The sequence below is a fragment of the Carcharhinus amblyrhynchos genome, chromosome 24 (assembly GCF_965287045.1).
Source record: "Carcharhinus amblyrhynchos chromosome 24, sCarAmb.v2.hapA, whole genome shotgun sequence".
NCBI classification, from domain to species: Eukaryota; Metazoa; Chordata; class Chondrichthyes; order Carcharhiniformes; family Carcharhinidae; genus Carcharhinus; species Carcharhinus amblyrhynchos.
The window spans coordinates 21548079-21573607 of NC_137347.1; the positions used below are offsets into that span (position 1 = coordinate 21548079).

At 38.8% G+C, this 25529-nt stretch overlaps 1 protein-coding gene across 1 annotated transcript in view; it reads right to left on the bottom strand.

Moving 5' to 3' along the window:
- Positions 1-13085: 13085 nt before the first annotated feature.
- The window catches only part of psmb2 (proteasome 20S subunit beta 2), a 36246-nt gene continuing 23802 nt past the window's right edge, over positions 13086-25529 (bottom strand). The window contains exons 4-6 of the mRNA XM_080211129.1: positions 15686-15848; positions 14152-14201; positions 13086-13271 (exon numbers count right to left, since the gene is read on the bottom strand). Coding sequence (XP_080067255.1) covers positions 13170-13271; positions 14152-14201; positions 15686-15848 — 315 coding nt within the window. The 3' untranslated portion in view covers positions 13086-13169. The remainder of the gene's footprint in view (positions 13272-14151; positions 14202-15685; positions 15849-25529) is intronic.

A 25529-nucleotide genomic window follows, 5' to 3' on the forward strand; every position in this document is an offset into this window, starting at 1 on the left:
TTCAAGCTTTTAGCTTCATGAGGAATTGGGGGATTATAAATTAAAGACCTTATAAATACAACATTGATACCTCAGACATTGGCTGTAGGAGCTACCTGTAATTCTGAAAAGATACAGCGTGTAACGTCAATAATTTAAGAACCGATACATTTCTGGGTGATCAGTGTTGTCAAAGTTACATTACTCAATTTTATATTTCCCCTGTGCTAGCGGGGGGGGGGAAGGGGGGCAATAAGATCTCCCACAGCAAAATAAACACAGGGTGCAAAATAAGTTTCATGTGTGGGTTAAAAATGGGATAATTTGGCAAGATGATGTTCAGGATTTTTTTAAAACTATATTTTATGTGTTTTTAAAATCTATTGAGCAAAATACTTTCTTCCAGTGACCCCCTGAGGTCCATTCCTCCTCTATACTGTCATGTTAAGTTCATTATTCCAACACCATTGGAATCACGAGAGCATTTATTTTTTATTTGATTTATTATTGTATTGGGATAGAGTGAAAAGTACTGTTTCTTGCGCGCTATATTGTTTATAGAGAAGGAAAGGAAGGTGCAGAATGTAGCGTTATAGTTTTTGATGTAATGTCGGCGGCAAAACAATTCACCTGAATGTATTATCATAGTACTGTGCACTCACCGTGCTGCATCTCTACAAGGTGGGCATATCTGGTGTGGGATTTTACCTTCAAACGTTTATGCATGAGTAAATCGTGATGGTGTGTATATTTTTGTTCCTGAAATAGATCCCTTGATAGATTTCTTTCAGTTCTGGCTTCTGACAATTGTTACTTGTGTCACAGGGTACAGCTACAACTTTCATTTACAAATACGATGTACTTATTTAACTGACAGGACTAATCAGATAAATTATTGATGTTTTTCTCTCCCCCCCTTCTTTCCGTCCCCTGCCCTGTGCCAGTTTCTGACTGCCTTTCATTCTGTTTACTTTTCCTGGCAGGGGCAATTCATAGTATCACAGCTTTCTCCTGGTCGGAGTATTGGGCTCACTCATGGCCCCAGCAAACCCAGTGATAGTTTTTCTTTTACAGACGAGACGTTCTAGAAACTATACCACAAGGGGCTGACCAAGAACTGGTGAAATCCGCTGATGGATAAGTAGGATGTCTCTGGAGTCAGGGTTAGCTTTCCAATGATATGCTTGGAAAGGTCAGAACGGAGTGCTTTCTTCACGGCGGACTCAGCAACCTTACACTTGACCAAGGTGAGTCTGCAGTAATACAATGATTCAGCAGCAATCAATCTCATCAATGGGGGCCAGAGAGGTTAGTCCAGACCTCTTTGCAATGTCGCTGAATAATTCTGCAAGACTAATGGGTCTTGCAGTAATTGGACAAGCATCAAAAGCTCACTAGCAATACGCATGTCTTTCATGAAAGATAGAAACTAGAAGCAGGAGTAGGCCATTCATTTTGATCATGGCTGATCATCAATATCCTAATCCCCCTTCTTCCATATCCCTCGATCTCTTTAGTCAAGTTGGCTAAATTCCAGTAGTGGTCCTGCCTGCACACACTTGAGAATCCGAAGTCTTGACCTTTGCCAACGTCTCCAAAGTTCCCTGGCCATAAATACCGGAACAAGATGAGAAATGGGGTACAGAGTATGTACTCTAACGGGTTAACGCACTTTGGATTAGAAGATGACGAGGCTCCATACATAACGAAAAGAGGAACCGCTTTACTGATGCTGTGCTTTTGATAAATAGAAATTCTCTGATAGTGACTGGGACTTTCTACCGGCCAGTGAACAGGGAAATTAAGTTCCATATAGAGGAGAGTGATGTTCTGAGGTTGCAGGTTTCATCTGAGTGCTGGTGTTCTGGACCACGGTATAAAAGTGGGTTGACAATAATATAATCCTGCCGAGTATAATGTACAGTATTCATTGCCTCCAACCAGCGCAAATGATCTAAGCTCCTCAAACGTGGAAACACATATTGTCCCGTGAGCTGCGTTAAACGCAACACAGAGCAAGACAACAAGGGGAATTGAAGATTTATGGCGTTGATAGGAGGACGGAAGGAGAGAGGGCGGCAGATCTTCGACAAAGCGTCACCTGGACTCGAAAAGTCATTTTTCTCTCCTCACAGATGCTGCCAGACTTGTTGAGATTTTCCAGCTTTTTCTATTTTGGTGGGAGATCTTCCCTAAATATAAAGTAGATTTAAAAACTGGGAAGTCAGGTTTGGAATGAGAATTAGATTTGTGCTGATCCCATCAGAGTTGGGTACAGACTAAAAGTCCTAAAAGTTACAAAAGGAAGATGGGTTCCAACATAGAAGTTTATTCAAGTTCAACTCCAAAATTATGGCCCGAAATGTGCTTTTAACGCTTAACTAAGACGTTTCCATTTTCTACTGGTTGTAAGTCCTAGTAATCAACATTAGAAAATTCGTTTGCGAAGTTTGAGAGTGACAAGATATTTTCAAGTGAAAATTCTCACTTAGATTTTTGAGTGCTCGGTATTGCAAAGTATTCAGCGAGTTAGAAATATTCGGCTGCACCCTGGACCATGTCATGAGCCGGAATTGAAGGACTCGCAACCAATCTCCCCTCCAGCAAACTCCCTGCAAACCCAAAATGATCAGTTAAATAAAATGAGAGAAATTCACTCCTAAACAAATATCCGCACAAGTTAAAAATTAATTACATCTTAATTTTGTACTGTAGATTTTTTTTATTCACCAATTAGAATGTTATTTGCATTAAATGTACCATATGGAAAAAAAACAAAATATAGGCTATGACTCAGGCCCTGTTTGTTTCATGACATCAGATTATTGGCAATTAATCTCTCTGAAGGCAGAAGCTCCTGTAGAGCGTTGATTTGGAAATAAATATTTGGGGGGTTGGGGGGACGTTCCTGTGACAGGGCCGCCAAGAGTGTTGGCAATGAATGGTGAACTGTGACAGGCCAGGATTACCCTGTCATTCTGTGCTTGATTAAACTGGTAATAATAGAGGTATTGTCAATGACCGAGTACCTCTGACCTCCACAATGGGGAGAGGCAGCTGACGGCTGCAGCTGTTTCCAAACACACGCACACCCTATCGAGTTCTAATCTGTCATCAACAATGCTATTTAACTGAAAAACTTCAGCGTTTAGAAAAATAGCCTAATGCTTCAGGACCCAATGAATTTAATGTGTATAATAGAATTAAGGGACACAGTCACACGAGCGTTTAGTTGGACTATTGAATCATTTAGCATGGCACTCCCCCTTAAACCAAGTGCCTTCTCCCGGTCTCCATTAACTTGACCTCGGATTTCCTCATGGTTTGTGAATTAAACATATGGTGCTGATTACAAGAGAAATCGAGGCAGCAAAGGCCAAGTATTATTGGTAGAGAAGAGCTAAATCTTTGTAAAAAGTAAATGATCGGTGCTGTTAACTATTTGAGATCTGAAGAATGTCGAAAATGAGTTTACATCGCCTTTCCTTTGTGCCATTTACACAGAAGGAATAAGGAATAGTAGACGTTTTGGGACATGGAACTATAAACCAATCGCTATACAGTACTAGCAGCCAGAAAATATTTCATCTCCCGATCTCTGCTGAGTGAGTGAGCATTTTTCAGGACAGCGATTGAGGTGTTTGTCCTTAGTAACACTGGGTCGAAAAATCATCCAGAGTTCTGACTCCTCATTGCTACCAATGATGCTCTCAGCTTCCATAGAATTATATCCTACCCTGTATCCAGGGTAAGAAAACATTATAAAAAAAAGCAAACATGAAAATGTTACCCCAGTTTAGGGTTGCGTGAAATGAGCCGACGGAATAAGGTCCTTGGGTCTACACATAGATAACACACAGACACAAACCCATTTTCTTCAGAGATTGCTACATTTCACAACAAAGCAAATCAGTGAGTTTGCATGTTAGTCAACATGAAGCATTTATGGAGATCATTCGCACAGTAAAGATACACTGATTATTGAAACACTTTATGGCGATTTTAATAATGAAACTGAATGAACTATGTTGTCTGAAGTAGTCTCACTTCCTCACCTTTTCCGTCCAAAAGCTTCTTTTGTTCATTTTTGACATATCTTTTGGGAGCTACTTAAATTTTTGCACACTTAGTGGATATAATCTTGGAGCAATTGAGGGAAATCCTTTTTGTTTCATTTGTGTCGCTTGTCCTGCAACCGTTAAAAAGATTAAAACATTTTGAACATATTCTAGGTTTTTGGAGTACAGATACACGGAATAGAGGGGAAATCAGCCTGTCTGGTCCCTGTAATCAGCCTTCTCAAATTAACAGAAAACAAAAAAAAATCTATTTATATAATTGTAAGAAATCTGCCATGGACTGGTTCTCTCACTGTGATTCAATGAAAGTACACCTTATTTGGTAAGGATGTGTAATTTGTTATATGTGCAAACGGATTATGTTGCGGACATTAAAGATAAATTGCTCAAAGCATCTGTTGAAATAGCGGACTGAGAAATATCGTGGGAACGCTTTAAGCATTCGTCCACTAGTAGCCGGTGGATAGTTCCAGCCTCTTGTCTATTAATTGCCTCCTCCAAAAAAAGGCTGATTGTGTTTGCAGACTGTTGACAAATCATGGTTTAAAAACGAGTTATCAGCTCTAGTTCGAGTCAGACATTAAGAAACTCCGTTTGCTATCTGTTGGAAATTTGGTGGGAAATAATTGCAAAATCAAAAATAGCCAACATCAAATAGATTGGAATAATGGCTTCCACTTTTTGCTACTTCACTTCAAAACAGTCAACAAAGAGATTCCCACCAATCATCCCAAAATGAATTTGTTTCTAGATTCATTCGAATGTCAACAATAAAGCACAATTTCAACAAAGCCCATCCAGATACAACACAATGCTTTGTGGGCAACCTAAAGAAAACAAATCGATTGTTACTTAGTACTTCCAACTGCTACTAATATCCTCAAATGTTAAACCTGTATTGTCACAGATACTCCTGTTAATTCCTGAAAGGAAGGTAAATGTCCCACAAAAACAAAATACTGCAGATGCTGGAAATAAAGGGGGGGCAGTTCAGAACGGAGTTGAGGAGGAACTTCTTCACTCAAAGGGTGGTGAATCTCTGGAATTCTCTGCCCGTTGAAGTGGTGGAGGCTGCCTCGCTAAATATTTTTAAGAAGCGGGTTGATGGGTTTTTGATAAGAGAGGGGATTAAGGGTTATGGGGAGAGGGCGGGAAAGTGGAACTGAGCCACGACAGATCAGCCATGATCTTATTGAATGGCGGGGCAGGCTCGAAGGGCCAGATGGCCTACTCCTGCTCCTATTTCTTATGTTCTTATGTTCTTAAATCGGAAATAAAAACAGAAATGCTGGAAATACTTGATTTGATTTAGATTTATTATTGTCACATGTAATAGTAGATAGTGAAAAGTATTTTTTCTTGCGGGCTATACACACAAAGCATACCGTTCATAGAGAAGGAAAGGAAAGAGTGCAGAATGTAGTGTTACAGTCATAGCTAGGGTGTAAAGACAGATAAACTTGATGCGAGGTGAGTCTATTGAAAAGTCCGATCGCCTCCGATACTCACTCAGCTGGTCTGACAGCATTTGTGGAAAGAAATGGAGTCAGGTCGTGATGACCCTTCATTAGAAAGAGTCTGAAGTAGTTCCAAGAAATTTTCAGTTGGATGACGATATGTGGGGGGTGGGGTGGACGATAAACGTGAGTTCAACTTTAGCGTTAAGTTCCAAAATGTAATTAAAATATGATCCTCGCGCAGTTTCAAAGATAAAATGCATTTTGCTCCACCGTCCAGTATGGCAACGGATATCTAGTGTGCCTCATGTCATGTCGAGTCCCATTGGCTTCAATGGAACTCGGTACCAATTCGGGAGAATGACAGTCTCAGAAACATCATGTTGTAATTCACATTGTAATGGTCATTCACTTTGTTATTTATAATTAAATCTTATTGCACATTCGTATCAAAGTTTAACTATGCGGGGAAGTTTGACCATTTTATGCGTTCATACAAAACGTTGGGAAAGTGTCTGTTTCTATGCTGGCGACGTTGTGGCTGCAAAGTCGCCAGACTTTGAACCGTAAGAGCAATTTATTAAGAGAAAACAATGAGATTATCGTCCCAACTGCCTGGACAGTAATATGGTAGGACAAATTGCCTTTGCTTTATAGAATATGCATCATTTGCATTCAATTGATGAAGGTGAGTTATTTCATCCACGCTGCCACATTACATCACAGACCATAAAGCAGAAATTTAAACTCCACGCTTGTCTTTATTTAATAGTTACGATTGATTTTCACATGTTAATCATACACACAAACGGTTGCCTTATTTACAGCATTATATCAGTGCCAATCTGAACGCTAACCTGAAATGACCAAATTCTGATGAAAAGTCCTAATAGAATAATGTCTTTCTTAGTTGCTGAATGACCTCTTGCCTATTTGCCTATTTAAAAACCGCACTCTATAAATTTTAATCAGTTTCGAAAAATTGAAGACTTTGGGACTGATTTAATTACAACTTCGTTGTGTAAAGTCAACCAATTGAGTGAACCAATCCAGTGCATCAGTTTTCTTCCATTGTGATTTTGCAACGCATTGGAGTTCCATCCTTCTGCACTGGTTTAAAGTTAAAGTTTATTTATTAGTGTCACAAGTAGGCTTACATTAACACTGCAATGAAGTTACTGTGAAAATCCCCTAGTCACCATATTTTGGCATCTGTTCGGGTACACTGAGGGAGAATTTAGCATGGCCTATGCATCTATCCAGCATGTCTTTCGGACTCTGGGAGGAAACCCGAGCACCCGGAGGAAACTCATGCAGACACAAGGAAAATGTGTAGATCCTACCTAGACAATGACCCAATTGAATCGAACATGAGTTCCTGGTGCTGTGAGGCAGCAGTATGAACCACTATGCCACCCTGCTGCCCTTAATCACCAAAAGGATACAGAAATGTTCAATTCCTTAATAACGTCTTTATTTAATGGTGAACGTTAAAAAGATCTTAACTTTGAATATAGATCATCAAACCAAGTTGTAAAATATACCTTGATGGTCAAAGATATACAATTGATCCAAAGTAGCATCAATTCTTTTTTTGAAAAATGTACCTCCTCTTAACTGTTAACCTTGCCATCTGCTAAAATTCCATTTATTCTCTGTTTACTTCTAACCAAGAATGTCCCATTGAAAATTAATGAATAGGTTTTAAGGGCTTTGACACAAGGAGGTCCAACTGGGCACTTTACAGCTTCTGTCCACAATATTGAATTCAACAATTTTAGTTCATAACCTCTGCCCCCATTTAGCTTTGTGTTTTATTTTTGGTTCTGTTTCTCTCATTCCTTCATTTTCTTTGTGTTTGGATGGCTGTGTCCTGTTATTTCCAGCTCACCCACTGTTTGTTCACTGTGTTGATTCCTGGAACGAAAGGGTTTATTCAATGAGGAGAGGTCAGGCTGTATCCATTTGAAGTTTAGGAGAATGAGAGCTGATTACGTTGAAACAGATCAGATCCAGAGAGGAGTCAGCAGGGTGGATGCTGTAAAGATATTTCCCTTGTGGGGAAAAAAAACCCCAACTGGTTCACTAATGTCCTCTTAGGGAAGGAAATCTGCCATCCTTACCTGGTCTGGCCTACATGTCACTCCAGAGCCACAGAATGTGGTTGACTCTCAACTGCCCTTGGGCAACTCGGGATAGGCAGTCAATGCTGGCCAACCAGCGACACCCTTGTCCCATGAATGAATGAAAAAAAAGAACCAGAGTGCAGAGTATTGCTGCCTCAGAGCACCAGGAATCTAGATGCAAACCCAGCATTGGGAGACTATCAAGTTTTCACATTCTCCCTGTCTATGTGTGGATTTCCTCCGGGTGCTCTGGTTTCCTCCCACAGTCCAAAGATGTGCAGGTTAGGTGTATTAGCCATGATAAATTGCCCCTTAGTGTCCCAAAATGTGTGTAGGCTAGATGGATTAGTCATGATAAATGTGTGGGATAATGAGGATAGGGCCTGGGTAAGATGCAGACTGAATGGGCAGAATGGCCTCCTTCTGCAATGTAGGAATTCTATGATTCTTGGGGCAGTTTAGAAATAGGGGTTTCCTATTTAAGGTGGGGAGAATTTTTTCCTCAAGTGAGTCGTGAATCTATAGAATTTCCCCATAAAGTGGTGGAGGCAAGGTGAGTGAATAGTTTTAAGATCGAGTTGGATAGATTTTTCATTGACAGAGGAGTCAAAGGGTATTGTGGATAGAAGGAAAGTGGAGTTTAAGGCACAATCAGACCTGCCATGATCTTAATGAATGCTGGAATTGGCCTGAGGGGTTGAATAGCCTACTCTTGCTCCTAATTCATGTTTCTTGTCCCATTACTTCTTCCTTGGTCTTTTGTATCATGAAACCATTTGTCATTTAATCTGTCCTGTTCTCCACCTGACTGTAGACCTTAACGTTTTTTGTTCTTCTTTTCATGCTCCCTTTCTCTTACTCATTTCTAAATTTTCTCAGCTCTGATGAAAAGTCAGATACCATTTCCCTACAGATGCTACCAGACCTGTTTGCTTTTTCCAACCTTTTCTATTTCTTTTATTGGATCTGCTTTTTATTTCATCCACTGCCATCAAGAGCATGGATGAGAATTTCTGCAGCAGATGGGCTGAGGCGGCTGGATGTTGAAATGTGCATGGAAACTGAAGCTATGTCGACACATGATGTTACCAAGCAGCAGCTTGTGTATGAAGAGGGGGGCAAAGATGTATCCATGGGGAACTCCAGAGGCAACAGTGCAGGGGAAGGCAGAGAAACCATTGTTACAGATGCGCTGACTACAATTGGTTAAGTGAACTGGTGAAACCAAATATGAGCAGTCCCAGTAAAACTGGACATGGAAAAAAAGCATTAGGGGAGGTGGGGTGTGTTTAGACTGTATTTCAGGAGGCAAATATCGAAGGGCAGTGATTATTCTGTTGGCAGTCCAAGGGGGCAATGGTAGGTGGAGGAAGTGGGACTGGAAATAATTAGCACTCTATACAAAACTAAACAACTGCCATCAGTATGCGTCCTGTATAAATAAGACAGCGACCATTTTAGGTTGCTTCAGGCTACAATTATTACCATCCTTTTCGTATCAATGCAAAGTGGTTCTGAGTGTGCATCAGTCCGAACGTGGCAGCACAACACTGGTGTCAGGCTTGCTTTTGACTGCACAAGATCCCATCTGGATGCTTATCGTGCACTTGAGATTCTTAGCAGGTGGAACTTAACTCCACTTCAGTGTGAACACAATTTCAAGTACTCAAAGGTCCTTTATGCCAGTTATAAATATCATCTTTCTTCACACTGAGTCAATTGATATTGGAAATATTGAAAAATGAATTACAGCAGTGAGTTCTATGCACATTAACTGAGCACTATTCTTGTAGGTTGGACACAAATAATAGCAAGGCACAGCCTGTATTGTAACTCCAGTTCTGCTTGTGTTTTGCATTTTGAAGTTGATAATACATTTCGCAAGACATCTGCTTGCATTATTGGCTCCCCATGCACAAGTTTCATGCAGCACATTCTAATATCAGATTGTACCAGATTGGCTAAGCCTGATGGGGATCTTCATGGTGGATGGCCTAAATGAATCTGGCAGGTTTACCATCAACCACCAAAGCAAAATAGATCGATATGAAAGGTTAACTGTTTCCCTTCACAGTTCCTGCCTGACATGCTTTGTGTTTTCCATTTCCTAGGTTTACTTTTGAATTCCAGCAAGCAGTGCAAGATCAGTATGTAAAAAAAAATGATGCTTAGAGATCTTGCATGGTATGAGTACAGCTTTATTTACCAGATTTATTTCAGTAATTCTGAATATCTGTATCCTGTGTGTGAATCAGGTGCATAGACAAAATATTCTTTGATATAACATTGGGAACAGAACAACTTTTGCCTTGCGTACCTTTTAAATGTTCAAGTTTGCTCCATGGCAGTTATCACCTCATAATTCCTCCCTCTGAATTAGCACCAGCTTTTCAGATATCTTCATTTATGAGTTTCAATAAATAATTCCACATTTAGCTTTGGCGCATTGTTCAAAAACTTTGGTTTCTACATATATTTTAGGTGAGTATCAATGATACTGCTGTCACTAAATTATTGATGCAAAATTGTAAAGCTTTGGTTTGAAACAGGTATTGGGAACAGGAGGCCATTCAGCCCCTCAATTAGTCCATGGCTGATCTGTACCTCAACCCCATGCACCCACCTTTGATTCCTATTACCCAAAACATTTATTGTCCCCCAGTCTTAAAAGCTTCAGTTGACCCAGAATCCAGCATTATCTGGGAAGAGTTTAACTTGCACAAAGCTTTGTGTGAAGAGGTGCTTTCTGATTTAATTCTTGAATGGTCTGGCTAATTTTAAGGTTATGCCCCCAGCCATGGAAATATATTTCTTTTATCTACCCTATCAAATCCTCTTATCTTAAACAACTTCCAAATGCTTTTTTTAATAAAAAGGTTTATACAACGACCTCAATCAAAATATTTTCTCCGTTTTAGACTTTGAATGCCATGAAATTCTCAATGAAAGCTGCTGGCTGGTTGTGTGTCTGTGAAGAGTGCAGTAATACCCTTGCTGCCTTGCAGCCTCTCTCAGCGGGGAAGCCGGAGGGTCTCCTGCCTCAGGCGAAACATATGTTACTTTCAAACTGATTAATACGAGTTTATTTTGGAGCAATAATTATCAAATGTCTATTAATCACCTCTGTGCACATGAGCACCACTGAATAAAGATCACCTCATTGAGACAGAGGCACAAAAAAAAACAAAGGAACAGGTGAACAGGCAGAGAAGAGAATTTTGTTACATCTCACCATATCAGCAATTGTGTCATTCTACTGAGCTGCTTAAATCAATTTAATGCAAATATAAACTGGAAAAATAAGTTTTGTTTCACATTTTTAAAACCAGAAAAACTTTAGTACATGTCCACTCCAATTAGCCACATTAATTAGATACAGTAGATTCACACAGTGACCTTTCCTTTAGTGACAGGTTCAAGCCACAAGGCTAGCTGCTAAAGACTCAATTTATCAGAGTAAAATGCTAGAACTTTCAACAGATGAAATAATGGAGCATTTCAAAGAGGGAAGGAACAGAACAGCACAGCCTGGTAGAAACCATGGTTCTTACTAACTGAAATAAAGCAGCCTTGGTATAAGTTATTGCAAAGTCCATGCTCTTAGCAATGGGAGGAGTTTAAGAGGGTCATGGGGTTAATGATGAATTATGAAAAACTATGCTAATAGACAGGACAAAGCAGCAATAAAATCCTGACTGCTGTGTCCTATAGATATGGGCAGCTGAAAATGTGATCGTTGGTTCAGTTTAAAAAATATGGCAAAAACATTACAGCTTCAACTATAAATGAACTATAATAACTACACTGCAGTCCTATCAGCAAGTCTCGATTATACTGCATAATCACCAGTAATGAAAATGAGTGGGGGATTGAAAGCTCCACATTTTCCACTTTCAGAATGAAAGTTCATAAAAGAAAGCCCTAAATCTCTGAGCTATGGATGGCATTGTGGCACAGTGGTTAGCACTGCTGCCTCTCAGCGCAGTGACCTGAATTCGATTCCAGCTTGGGTCACACACTGTGCAGATCTGCACGTTCTCCCGGTGTCTGTGTGAGTTTCCTCCTGGTGCTGTGATTTCCTTCCACAGTCCAAAAGACATGCTCGATAACTACATTGACCATGCTGAATTTTCTCTGTGTACCCAAACAGGTACTAGAGTGTGGCAACTAGGAGACTTCCACAGTAACTTCATTGCAGTGTTAATATAAGCCGACTTGTGACACTAATAAGTAAACTTAAAACTTACATGATGATTTTGTCATGACCCAATGAATGTTAGGATTACGCCAGTTCTGCATATTGATTTACATTAAATGATAATTTTCTTTAGTAATGTAGAAAAACCACAGTTTATAGATTGGCTCTTGACTGTGACTCGGAATAATTTCACTTTACTACTTATAGGCCACAAAGCTATTAAGGCCAACCTTAAAACCTTATGCAAATTAGTGGTGAACTGCAGTATTAACTGACCACGATTGTGAAAATCTTTCAATAATGACTAAGTTTGCTCATGGATGTATGTGATGCAATCAATATTGTTACTCTGATTAATATTTTATTGTAATGGCAAATCAGAGGGATCACTGCACAGGAAGAGACCACTGTCGGTCATGTCTGTGCTGGCACTTCACAATGACTAATTTCGTTCAGAAAATAAGAATGAAGTAAAATTTATTTGCAAGAATTCAGCACATTTCTATTAATCAGCAGAACAAAAAAAAACAAGTGTATAACATTTTATGAATTTCAGCTAACAGAAAATAGGTGTCCGGAGTTTCGATGTGGGTTAGATCACTGCAAACTGGGGAAATTGGGACAGGGCAACACAATTCTATCCAGACGCTGAGCTTTTCAAATTTAAATAAAAATTCTGTTGCCTAATATGGCGAGTTTCAGTTTCAAAAGTTTTTTTTCTAATTATATGAAAACAGTTTCCAGTTGATTACCTAAATATCTGTGATAGTGGTCGAGTATGAGAACATTTTTTAAATACATTTGGGATGAGTTTTATACAAGTCAATGTTCAGCATGAAACATTACTATTGCTCACATCAAATCATCAGGCACCCCCAAGTCAGGTATGACTGCATGGATCAGATACAAGGTTTGTATTGCTGCAACATCACTTAACACAAGAAATGTGGAGTTGCTCATAAAATGAGCTGAATAAAGTATCCCTCTTCTCTATTAATGTCAATTCAATAATTTAACACAGAATTCAATAGATACAGTAAACCTCTCCCCACAATTAGTTCCGAAACAATTCAATGCATAGTATTTCAGTAATGTTCAAATTTCATATTTTCCATCAATTCTTTAAGAACTTTCTACTTTCAAGGTTCACATGGCTAATTAATATTGTACCAATATAAATGCGAACTATACGCAAGTTTGCATGAGAACCACATTTTGAAATAAAACTTATTAAAACAAGTTCAAACTTGGTGTGAATCTCAGCCTTTATTCTGAGCTCATATACACAAATTTTAGAAAGTAAAAAACAAAAAAAAGCCCAAGAGTGAAATTATAAATCTGCCACAGAAATCTGCTCCAAATCATGAACACCGTTGTTATCAATGATCCGAACAGTGAAGGAGGGGAGATTCAGAATAAATCGTTTTTGAATCTGAGAAAAGAAACAACAAATAAGTGAATTCAATTAACGAACATTTCAGTTGATGAGGATAACATTTGAAGCATTTATCCTGCACAGGTTCATCAAGGAAATAATTTAAATAGAAAACATTGCATAAACTCAGCAGGTCTAGCAGCATCTGTGAAGAGAAAAAAATGTTTTGAGAAATGTAGAAAATTCAGATGGACTTGAAACGTTAACTATTGTTTCACCAGAGATGCTGGCAAACCTGCTGAACTTATCCGCATTTACTGTTTTTATTTCAGTTTTCTAGCTTCCGAGTAGTTTGCTTTTATTTGAGGGAAATTGCTATTGTAATCTCTAAATTTAGAGAGTAACAGGACAGAGGTTCATACTTGCTACTCCTAATGTCAGTTGATTTAAAATGCTGAGGATACTATAAATGTAATTCTTTTAAAGCAGGAACTTTCCTTTTGTGCCTCATACAGATACTCTAGAAAATTTGTTTATAGCAAAAATACAGCTAAATTCAAAGAGGAGTTCAGGTCAGGTGGAAACCCACATTCCCACTCAACGGTGCCAGAGAACACTTGCATAAAACGAAGGGTGAACACATTGTTTCTTTCTTGGATGCCTATCAACAGCAGATGAATTTCGAAACTCAGTAACTGCCAGGCAGCACTCTTAAAAGAAAGCAAAATCTTGCTCTGTGATGAACACACCTACTGCTACGTGATTAGAAAGCAGCATACAAGGGAAATGTCGGGACCAGACTTTCATATTCTCATCTGCTGATGTCGTGTGAGAAAGTATAAACATATGCATCCATTTTCAGAAATCCCACAGCTGAATACTGTTCCTTGTATTGAACAAATTTTCCTAGACAATTTTGTTCAGATTTGGACCTCACCTCTTGCAAGCACTTCTTCAAGAGCTCCACTGCCTCTTCGCGTGTGAGATCTGCAAACACACATTGTTTCAATTTTTGAAGTCTTCTCAAATAAAAACAACCCCCCACCCCACAAAATTAAATAAAGTCCAGACTTGAAAACAGAAGTTATCTGACTCACAGCTGAATACAGTCCATATGTAAAGCAGGGTTCTTAAACAGAGTCAGCCCCACTCAAGCCACAAGCTGGAACGAATCAATTAGTTTTTGGAAATTGAAGCGCATCAGAATCCGCCTCCTTTTCCTGGTCCGAACTCAGGAAAAGGACAGGCACCTCAGATTCAATTTATTACAAACAGTGTGAAAATGAGCTCCATCTGCAGATGCCGGCTGCAGTTAGCGCACTTCTTTCACTAGCCTCCTGCTGAGCACTAGATTCATCAATGCGTGTGACACGTGCTTTTTACTTCTAAAAGTACAGACCTGTGCTTCCTCTACTATTAATATCTGTGATACAGTCAATGCCACTCAAAACACAGAGCAAGTATATTCGTCAAGCACTTAAAATAGCTTAAAAATTAACTGCAAAGTTTTTAAGCCCTTTAAACACTATTTGTTTTAAATGGAGTGCAAAAGCATGAACTTGGGTGGTTAGAAGTCCAGTCAAAGTACAATTCTTGTGATTCCAAAATTGTTTAATTGGACAAAATCTTTTCTGTATATTTTCTTAGCCAATACAATTGTTTTGGTCACATATGTACATTCACTAAACTAAAAGATACTTTTTAATTTAAGGCTGCTGTAGGATTCTAGGTCATGAACATTTTTAAAAGCGTTACACATATTTTAGAATTTACAAAGAAAGATGAAAATCTAATATCAAGGGATTGGAAGTTGCATACAAGAGGGGACTACAGCAGGAGAAGAAAATGCTGACAGTATATTTTAAATTTGCTCTCTCTCCCTAAAAGGCAACCTTCTATGCTCTTAACGCAAAGACATCTAAACGTCAGCTTCAACTGAACTGCAACCAATTCACTAAAACATTAACCAAATGATTACTTTTGTCCCAAATTTAGATAACAGTTTAAGCATTGTTAAATTATTTGGTACATAAAGTTAATTTCTATCAGCTTTTCACAGGTGATTTCAGGAAATGTACACAGGATGCTCCAGAGGAAAAAGTTTACTTTTCACTAGAGTCTGTCTGGACCAGCTCAAAGTTAACAGTGTCCAAGGGCAGCTTAGTCAGTTAATATTAAAACCAGGCATAAATCTTGACATGAATCAATAAGTGGTAGTAGACAGATTGTCTTGTTGCATCAGAGTGAAAATTAACCAAAGTGGTGTATGTAAATAAGAGACTGAAGGAGCAGTGATTGCAAGTGGCAAAATGCAAATATAAACAGGTCAACTGTGCAATATTGAAGTTTAAATTTAGGCTTTCACATGGCCTGAAAGCCACTCTCAGATACAGAGTAACTGGGAAATAGGGCAAGCACATGAGAACCTGCATCATGACTCCAAGGTTCTTTCCACCACAAATTACACCCACCTGGTTTGTAGTATCGGTCCAAGATACTGACAGTCAGAAACGCTCCATATCCATGAGCAGCAAAAGGGGCTTTAGCCAGAGCTGCCAGGTAGTCCATGTAGTACAGTGCAGGGCCCTCATGCTCATCGCAGCCAGCTAAAAGCATATTCACATGGTAGGGTGTCTACAAAGTAAAATGGGTCAGACTCATGAGGAGGGAAATCACTGCTCAAAAAACAAACCGACAACTCTTCCAATAAACAGCACTTCTTAATTGTCACTCAATTCTGAATGCATTTCTTGCGTCCTGCCTAATGATTAGCATTTGAAAGCAGTTGAAATTAACTAAAAATTGAGGATTACTATGATTTATTATCCGACAGATTAGTTGGTGACCAAAACCAAGACGCTGTTGTGCAAGCAAATAACCACCCACTTCAATTAAGTGGATGAGTTGAAACTGTTATGCAAATACCCATTGCTGGCTTAAAGTATCAATGACATTCCTTACCTTTGAACATTTTGATATGTATATACTTATTGTTTCTTTGACCCCAATTTTTTTGTGTGTTTAGTTCACGAATATTTTGACACCGTATTATTCAGGCATAAATAAATAAAATTGAAGCACTGATTTTCCTTTGATACGTGTCAATGTCTGGCAAACATATACCTAATTTCCTGTTAATTCATTGGAGGTTAATCCTTATATTGAAGCTGACTCACGAATATATTTTAAAAAATACAATTAATACAAAGATTAACAAATACCTAGCATTTAGAAGACTTTGGAACACTTGGATTTTGTTAATAATCATTTCAGTTTGAGCACAAATTGTGCTTAAACATCTGGCCTCTCGTTTTTTGGAAGAATGGGATAATTTTTAAAATTCTATTCAAAAGATGGATTAGGAGCAAACTGATAACATGGCCCAGATTATCACAAAATACTGTGGATGCTGGAATATGAAACAAAAATTGAAAATGCTGGAAAGTCTCAGCAGGTCTGACAGCATCTGTGCAGACAGAATAGTGCTAATGTTTCGAGTCAGGGTCATCTTTGCCCCATAAATGCTGTCAGATTTGCTGAGATCTTCCAGCATTTTATGTAAAGGGTCCAGAGTTGTTTTAGACATGTATATCGACAAATGGCACAGCTACTTTTATACTTAAAAAAATCAGAAAGCAACAATCTCATGCTTATAGAACTGAATCTCAATGCACAGTTGTTTTGCATTTATCCTTGCTATTTTCCTGCTCTATCAAATGGCTGATGTGGGACCACAGGAACATGGATAACTTGGGTTTGTCAGTCATTAACAGTGGGGTTGTATTGCTGGCAGTGTAACTGAACAATGCATTTTTTTGCAGAACCATAGTTATACTGCATTTTGCAAAAGACAGTATATGAATGATGGTTAACTAAATAATCTTTGAAGTTTAAGGCACTGTCAATTGAAACTCAAACAAGGATTGAAGAGAATTGCTGTTATATCCAAATCCTATTGCATTATCGGAGCATCAGTTTTGGGACAGTTTTATTTCTAATGAATTTGTCACAGGCAGCTGTAAATAAAAAAAGCTTCAAAACTGAGCTGTTGAACATATTCAGTTTTAAAACAAAACACCTTTTCATTATCAATTCTTTAACAAATGCAAGATTTATTAGGCTTGGTTAAAGAAAAAACAAACACTAGTTATTAAAAGTTAGCAAGTAAACTGTGCGAACACAGACGCAGTAACAAAGCTAACAGAGTTTAATAAAGAAATTTAAAAAAAAAGGAAAAAAGAGGCAGGTTACTGACGAGATTCTCTGCGACATCTGGTGAAACAAGCTCACAGTTCGGGCAGAGAGCAGAGAGTGAGGAAGTATCCTACTGAGCAGCGGAGCAGGAGCGTTAATCTCATATTGGACCTCTTCCAAACCCCAGCAGCCATAATTAAATCTTTAGAAACTTGCACCACAGCCGGCACAACTTGAGAAAGAATAAAATACTGAAGAGGGAACACTCACTGACTGACTTCCTGACCAATTGCAGCAAAACAATTCAACGTTGCAACAAACGCCAACCTGTGCCAACCTATACCTTCTTATGTAACTCAGTAATCAAACCTTTGTTTAAAACAAAACAATGGCACATCAGATCTTTATCCACTGCCTTTTTTGAAGGAAGAGAAAGGGAGAAGAAATATATATCATAAGCTCAAGTTCAGGGAAAAATAATTGATTGATGACAGATATCTGCAGCTGCTGGTTCACTCTGAACAGAAGTTAATGATGAAAGGTTTGAAGGATTGGTTGATATCGGCAGAAGAATGAGAATAATCATCTGAAATAAGCAATAACAAAATTGCCATTTTAATCCAAAGCCTGGGTTACCTATCGACATTATTCTTTTGGTTAAAAAAAAAACAGGCCCAGGTATATTTAACCCGTGAAAACAGTCATTATCTATTGGCCAACTAGCTAGCAAGAATACCCTAATGTAGTATCTAAGAAGACCAGCCTTCAGATATTCAGGACAGGTAAAGTTATCTCCATGGAGAAGTTTGAACAAACTTCATGTTAAAATGAGATCTGAAACCAGACATTTTGTTTCATAATCAGCAAATATCTCACCTTTTGCCCCTCAATCTTTGATGGGATAACAGGACGTAAATCAAACCTGATGTATTCTAATATTTTCTAGATAAATGCAAGTAACTAAATTGCTTAAGACCCATACTAATTTGGAAAAGCATGCATCCCGTAGTGGACTGGAAGCTCAATACAAAACTGCAGGGAATCATTAAAGAGCCCCTAAACACAAGTCTTCCTGGCAACTAGCTTTAATGAGTCCTTGCAGTGTAATATTTGTCTTACAGCCAGCTGCACAAGACTTGAGCTTCTGGGAATCTGAATCTGTGACACTAGCAAACCACCTCCATTTTCAGCAGAGTTTACCAATTATAGTATAGTTATTGTACAATAATCCTTTCCCGGATGAGAGCTACTTCTGTCACTATTTGAAATGAACACACAACAGTTACAATGGGTTCCCTGCACTAGAGCCAAGGCAGATACAAATGATCAATGTCCCCTGTAGGCTGCATGAGAGCGCAATCGGGCAACAACCCAAAAGGTACCACGCAGACAGTGCAAATGTTGTCCCGTTTAATATACTGCATGTTCATGGTTGTGTGCAAAAATATTGAAAGGTATTGTGTATTCAAACACACAGGGTGCACAGAACATTAAAAAGGATATTTGAAATCACCTGTAGAAGCGTGACCTTCCTTCAGAGTCAGAACACATGGTGATATTGGTGTGAAGAAAGCAACCATTGTAAAATGTGAACAAAGTTGATGCTATTTATTATTGTATAATCATTTTTTCCATTCTCCACGTAAGAACCCAACCACATTTTGTTATAAAAACCCAACTTTTACTATTAGGGAATCAATATTTCTCTTTCTCCATCAATTCCAGGTTGTTGAGATGGGAAAATGATCACAAATTGGACAATGAAATTTACAGAAACACACCTGCATACACAAGTTAACAAAAAGCAGTACAGCACAGGAACAGGCCCTTCGGTCCACCAACTCTGTTCCAACAGATGCCTCTCTAAAATTTTCTTGCCTCTACATGGTCCATATCCCTCTGTTCCCTGCCTATTCAGGTATCTATCCAGATGCCTCTCGAACATTGTTATAGAATCTGCTTCCACCACCTTCTCCAGCAGCATGTTCCAGGCATTCACCACACTCTGAACAACTTGCCCCTTACATCTCTTATAAACTTCCCCCCTCTCACTTTCAGCCTATGCCCCCAAGTAACTGACCCTTCGACCCTTGGAAAAGGACTCTGACTATCCACTTTACCCAAGCCTATCATAATCTTGTAAACCTCTGTCAGGTCCCCCCTCTTTCTCCGACGCTCCAATGAAAACAATCCAAGTTTGTTCAATCTTTCTTCATAGTCTACTGTCTTCAATGCAGACAGCATCTTGGTAAATCTCTTCTGCACCCTTTCCAATGCACCAACATCCTTTCAGTAGTATGGCGACCAGAATTGTGCACAATACCCTAAATGTGGCCTAACCAAAATCTTAAACAGCTGCAACATGTTTTCCAATTCTTATAGTCAATGCGCTGACCAATGAAGGCCAGCATGCCATGCGCCTTCTTGACCACCTTGTTGACCCGAGTTGCTACCTTCAGGGAACTGTGGATCTGTACACCTAGATCCCTCTGTCTGCTAATACTTCTAAGGGGGCTACTATTTACTGTGAACTTTCCTTCTGCAGTAGACCTTCCAAACTGTATCATCTCACATTTGTCTGGGTTAAATTCCACCTGCCATCTTTCTGCCCGGGTCTCCAGCCTATTCATATCCTCTGACAATCCTCCTTGCTATCTGCTACTCCCCTAATTTTTGTATCATCAGCAGATTTACTAATTAGACCACCTACATTTTCCTCCAAATCATTTGTACATACATTACAAACAACAGAGGCCCCGGCACTGATCGTTATGGAACACCGCTTGTCAGTTAGAAAAGTACCCTTCCACTGTTACTCCCTGCTTTTTATGCCCACACAGTTTTGTATCCTCCTTAACAGCTCAGCGCAGATCCCACATGACTTGACCTTGTGTATCAGCCTGCCACGATGAACCTTATCGAAGGATTTGCTAAAATCCATGTATACAACATCCATTACCCTGCCCTGGTCATTTTTTTCCTTGTCGCTTCCCCAAAGAATTCAATCAAGTTTGTGAGACACGACTTCCCCTTCACAAAACCGTGCTGTCTATCACTAATAAGCATATTCTTTTCCAGGTGTGAGTACATCCTACCCCTATGAATCTTCTCCAATAATTTCCCCACTATCGATGTAAGGCTCACAGCCTGTAATTTCCTGGATTGCCTCTTTTGCCCTTGTTAAACAGAGGAACAATATTAGCTACTCTCCAGTCCTCTGGTCTCTCACTCGTGGCTAAAGAGGATACAAGGATTTTGGCCAAGGCTTCAGCAATTTCTTCCCTTGTTTCTCTCACTGTTCTGGGATAGACCCTATCTGGTGTTGGGGACTTGTCCACCTTAATGCTTTTCAAAACCTCCAATATCTCCTCTCTTTTTATCTCAAAATGTCCTAGATAAAAAGTTCTTATGCTTATCCTAGAATTTGAAGAATTAAATAAATTTAGAACTTTTAACACCTTTCCTCTCTCAGAACGAGTTGAAGTAAACAAATACAGAGAAATGAGAGGTTCAGAAGAGTTTTTACAATTTGGAAATTTACATATTGTCCATCAAAAGGAAAATCTTTTGCTAACAGCACAAATTAATTTTATCAGTGCTGGGAAAAAACATTTCAAATTTGAAAAACAAATTCTAATGAATGAAAAAGGAATCTAGACAGTGCAGGAAGAGTAACTGGTACTGAGTTAACACCTCTCTAGAAATGTAGCTAATTGTACTTTACTCCTAAATAATTAAGCACAAGGTAGTACCGGCCTAGGTCATTCTAAAAGAACAGATGCATCTCAGAACTTGTTCCCAGTGGTGATGTACTGCAATGTGAGAGTTTTCAGAATAGAAGATCTGTTGAACCTCAATTAGTCTGGAAGTTTTTTTTCAAAAAAATCAGAAATGTTGGGCAGTATGGTGGCATAGTGGTTAGCACTGCTGCCTCACAGCGCCAGTGACCCAGATTCAATTCCGGCCTTGGGTGACTATGTGGAGGTTGCACATTCCCATCATGTCTGTGTGGGCTTCCTCCAGGTACTCTGGTTTCCTCCCACAGCCCAAAGATTTGCAGGTTATGTGGATTAGCCATGCGAAGGTGCCCCTTAGCATCCTGAGATGTGTAGTTTTGGGTGTTTAGTGGGGTAAATGCACAGTATTATAGCGATAGGGTGGAGGTCCTGGGTAAGATGCTCTGTCAGGTAGTCGATGCAGACTCGATGGGTTGAATGGCCTCCGTTTGCACTACAGTGATTGTAGGATTCTAAAGTTTCAAATATGCCTCTGGTAGCTGCTGAAACAAAAGATGACTTCAAGAAATTGCATTTGGATACTGCCAGACAAGTCAGATTTTCTTAAAAAGCAAGCAAATGCATGCTTTATCTTTTACAATAGCTGCATTCAAGAAAGAGTTGCAGAAGCAGGAGAAATGATGCACAAAGCTTTGCAGGTTGAGGAACTTGTGTCCCTGCCAAAAACTGCTGCAATTCATAATGCTGCACCAGTTGTATGTAACAAACAATCAGGGCCGTATTGAATACTGTACAAGGTTAGATTCTGAAGGGAGGAAACTATCCTTCCTGGCCTTTGCAGCAAGGCAACATTTCACACAGACCTTAGCTCCATGTAGAGTGGGAAGATATTGGAGGTGCAGATAATGGACCTTCAAAAGCATTTTATTATAGACCTCAATATATTTACCTTTATGTTAACTACTGTACAGGCATTAAATGAATACCCATGCAGCATCAAATCACACATCCAGAGGTATGACCATTTCTCCAGTTAAATACTATTTCACTTGCTCTTAATTAAAATGGTTATACTTAGTGATTCCATTTGTGCCATAGATTAAAGGCGCAATGTTACCCCAATATTTTACACTTACCATTTGCTGTGTAAATCAAAATGGTTAATTTCAGCAGTGTTTTGTAAGAGAAAAGGGGCCAAGTTAATTAGTGCAAATTTTGTTGTCTATTATTTCCAAGATTCCAAAGTAAAGATTAACCGTCAAAAGATTAACCTGTTTCCGACAATGAAATAGTCTTGAGGTTTTGAGCCAGATTCAAAAATGAGATGAATACATCTGAAACAAAAACAGGAAATGCCGTAGAGTCTCAGCAGGTCTGACAGCATCTGTGGAAAAAGAATAGAGCCAACATTTTGAGTTATGATGAGCCTTCATTCGACCTCTGACAAAGGGCCATCCAGACTCAAAACATTGGCTCTATTCTCTCTCCAAGGATGCTGTCAGACCTGCTGAGATTTTCCTGCATTTTCTGTTCTTGTTTCAGATTACAGTATCGGCAGTATTTTGCCTTTATCTTATATGAATACAGCTGAAGCCTGTTAACTGGGACATAGAGTTTGAAATTAAACAAGTCTGTATCAGTCATTGTTAAGTAAACCCATCACTGCTAATTTGAGGTTATGGGATTAAATTTATTTTCACAACTTCTAAATTTAATAATTAAACTAAACTTCTATGTTTTGAAATTACCTGCTGGAAGCTTTGTAAAATCAGTTGTTTGACTTTTAAAAACAAAATTTCCTTGGCATTTACTGTAACTCAATAGCTTGAAATTTTATTTTATATTAGTGTACTCAACAGCTTCCTTTGAAGGGTCCAAGTAAAATATTTTACAACATTTTGGAGTCTTAAAAAAACATATCAGAGCTTCTTGCAGAAGCTGCAATGCTTTCTTCCATTTGTGCCATATAAAATAGGCTATTCATACAATCCATCAACTGTAAATAGCTCTCATTTTTCCAAATCAGTGATGTATGTTTGGCAGTAGAAACTGGAACACCTTTCCCATTCAGTCCTTCAGTTCACATAGCTATATCCCTTTCCCCAGCTCTGCTCCAGCTGTAAGTAGTCAGAAAGCACAAGGAATTTAAAGCATCAGAATTCAATATGAATACATTTAGACATAGTAAATTTAAAGCCATCAGTTGCCACACGGAGAATAAAACCCACGATCACGACATTCCATAGCCACCCATAAAAATAGTACAAGTGCTACAAAGTGCCAAGTACTGGTTTCCTGCACAATTCCACTTGCAGCCACATGCATTCCTAATACTTCTCCACAGTGGTTGATGATCTTAAAAATGCATATTTTCTGAACAAGCTATTAGGTTAGCGATTCACTGCTGAATGAAGTTCTCTGTGGGTCTCAGACTCCCCATGCATTTCATATGTAAGCGCTGCCTTCCATCATGAAAATCTCCTGACCTGAACTCTGAAGGCCCAAAAAGTAGCTCAGGGTATTAATAGTCCTTGGCAGTCATATAAATTTGGAAAAACATTAATAGTACAAAAAGTTCAATATGTAAACGTGCTGCAAATCACATGAAAATTGTGTTAATGGATTGTAATAAAGTGCTGAATAACTGAGTGAAACTTTTAACAATTTTTGCCCATTTCTCCTTCAAGCTGGAAATCTTGTAAAGGATTGAACTTTACCAATAGTGGAAAATTGAAACCTGAAACAACCTCAAGATTGGCACAGTGGCACAGTTGAGTGGCATAGTGGCAAGCACTGCTGCCACACAGTGCCAGGACCATGGTTCAATTCCCGGCTTGGATCTCTGTCTGTGTGGAGTTTGCACGTTTGCCCCTGGCTGTGTGGGTTTCCTCCAGATGCTCACATTTTCTCCCACAGTCCAAAAATGGTTTGGTTGATTGGCCACGATAAATTGACCTTTAGTGTCAGGGGGACTGGCTAGAATAAATGCATGTAGTTATCGGGATAGGGCCTGGGAGGGATTGCGGTCGGTGCAGACTTGATGGGCCAAATGGCCTCCTTCTGCACTGTAGAATTCTATGTTATCTATGATTTTTCATATATTGAACTGGTATGTAGCAGAAATGATGCTAAAACTGAATTTAAAAGTAGTCTTCAAATGAATGCTTAGATGGTATGGAGAACGTATGAAGTATATAAATTAACTGATAGCCAATATTAAGAGTACAGCCAGAAACAAGTGCAGCATCAAGGTATCTCAAGTGAACATGGTATCTATGTACATAAAAACTGAACAATTTGCAATGAAGTCAATGGGTAGTGACATCTGCTACCACTAACCATACAAAGAGCAACTCAAAGATGGCAATGCGCTCAAGGAGACAAATCTACATAGTGGAACAACCTTGAGTTGGAGTTCCCAAATTGGTCCGTGGGAATGGGATTTGCTTATAGCAAAATTAAACAGCAGATACGGTAGAATATCTGTTGACTATGCAGTTCTGCTGCTTTTTTGATATTGCTATCCGGTATGGATTTGTGCCTGTCCTTGGGGAAGGCCCCAGCCACAATTACAAAACTGGGAATTCAACTCAAACTGCACATGTATAATTGCTTTATTCATGATCTCTGAGTAATTATACCATTGTCAATTCTGTTTTATAGGGCCTTTCACCAATGTGAACTTGCACAGTAACAGAACCATTTTGGAAACGATTCCATTAAAAAAAAACATCTGGTTCACTAATATCCTTTAGGGGAGGAAATCTTTACCATCTTTATCTGGTCTGGTCTGGTCTCCAAGTGACTGCAGACCCACAAAAATGTGGTTGATTCTTTAAATGCCTTAGCAAGTTACTCAGTTCAAGGGCAATTAAGGATGGGCAATAAATACTGGCCCAGCCAGACATCATTGCCCTTGAAAGAATAACAAAACAAGAATAGCTAAAATTACATTACATTCTATCATATAGATGTCAAATAATAGATTTCACATGTTATAGCATTAGAAAAAAGTTTTGAGTCGGCTTACATAACCAGGCCTTCAGATTTTAAATATTCAAGGAATCAAATGGTACCAGAGGAAAAATATTGCAAATAAAAACTATCCATCTATTTGGAATCAATATTTTCAGTAAAAAGGTTTCATGCTCCAGAAAGATCACACGGAAAAACGACAAGTATTAAATATCATTCATGAAATAATTGGGATAAGTATGCTTTCCCTTAACAATACATTTGGAGATATAATTTTCATGTCTTAAATCAAAACATAGACCTTTTGTAGATTTATAAATAGGAGGCAAATTCTTCAATTAATGTCTAGTAAAAGTCAATTTTTCTCTATTATTTAATTTAAAAACAGTGTACAGCAGGCAGAGATTAC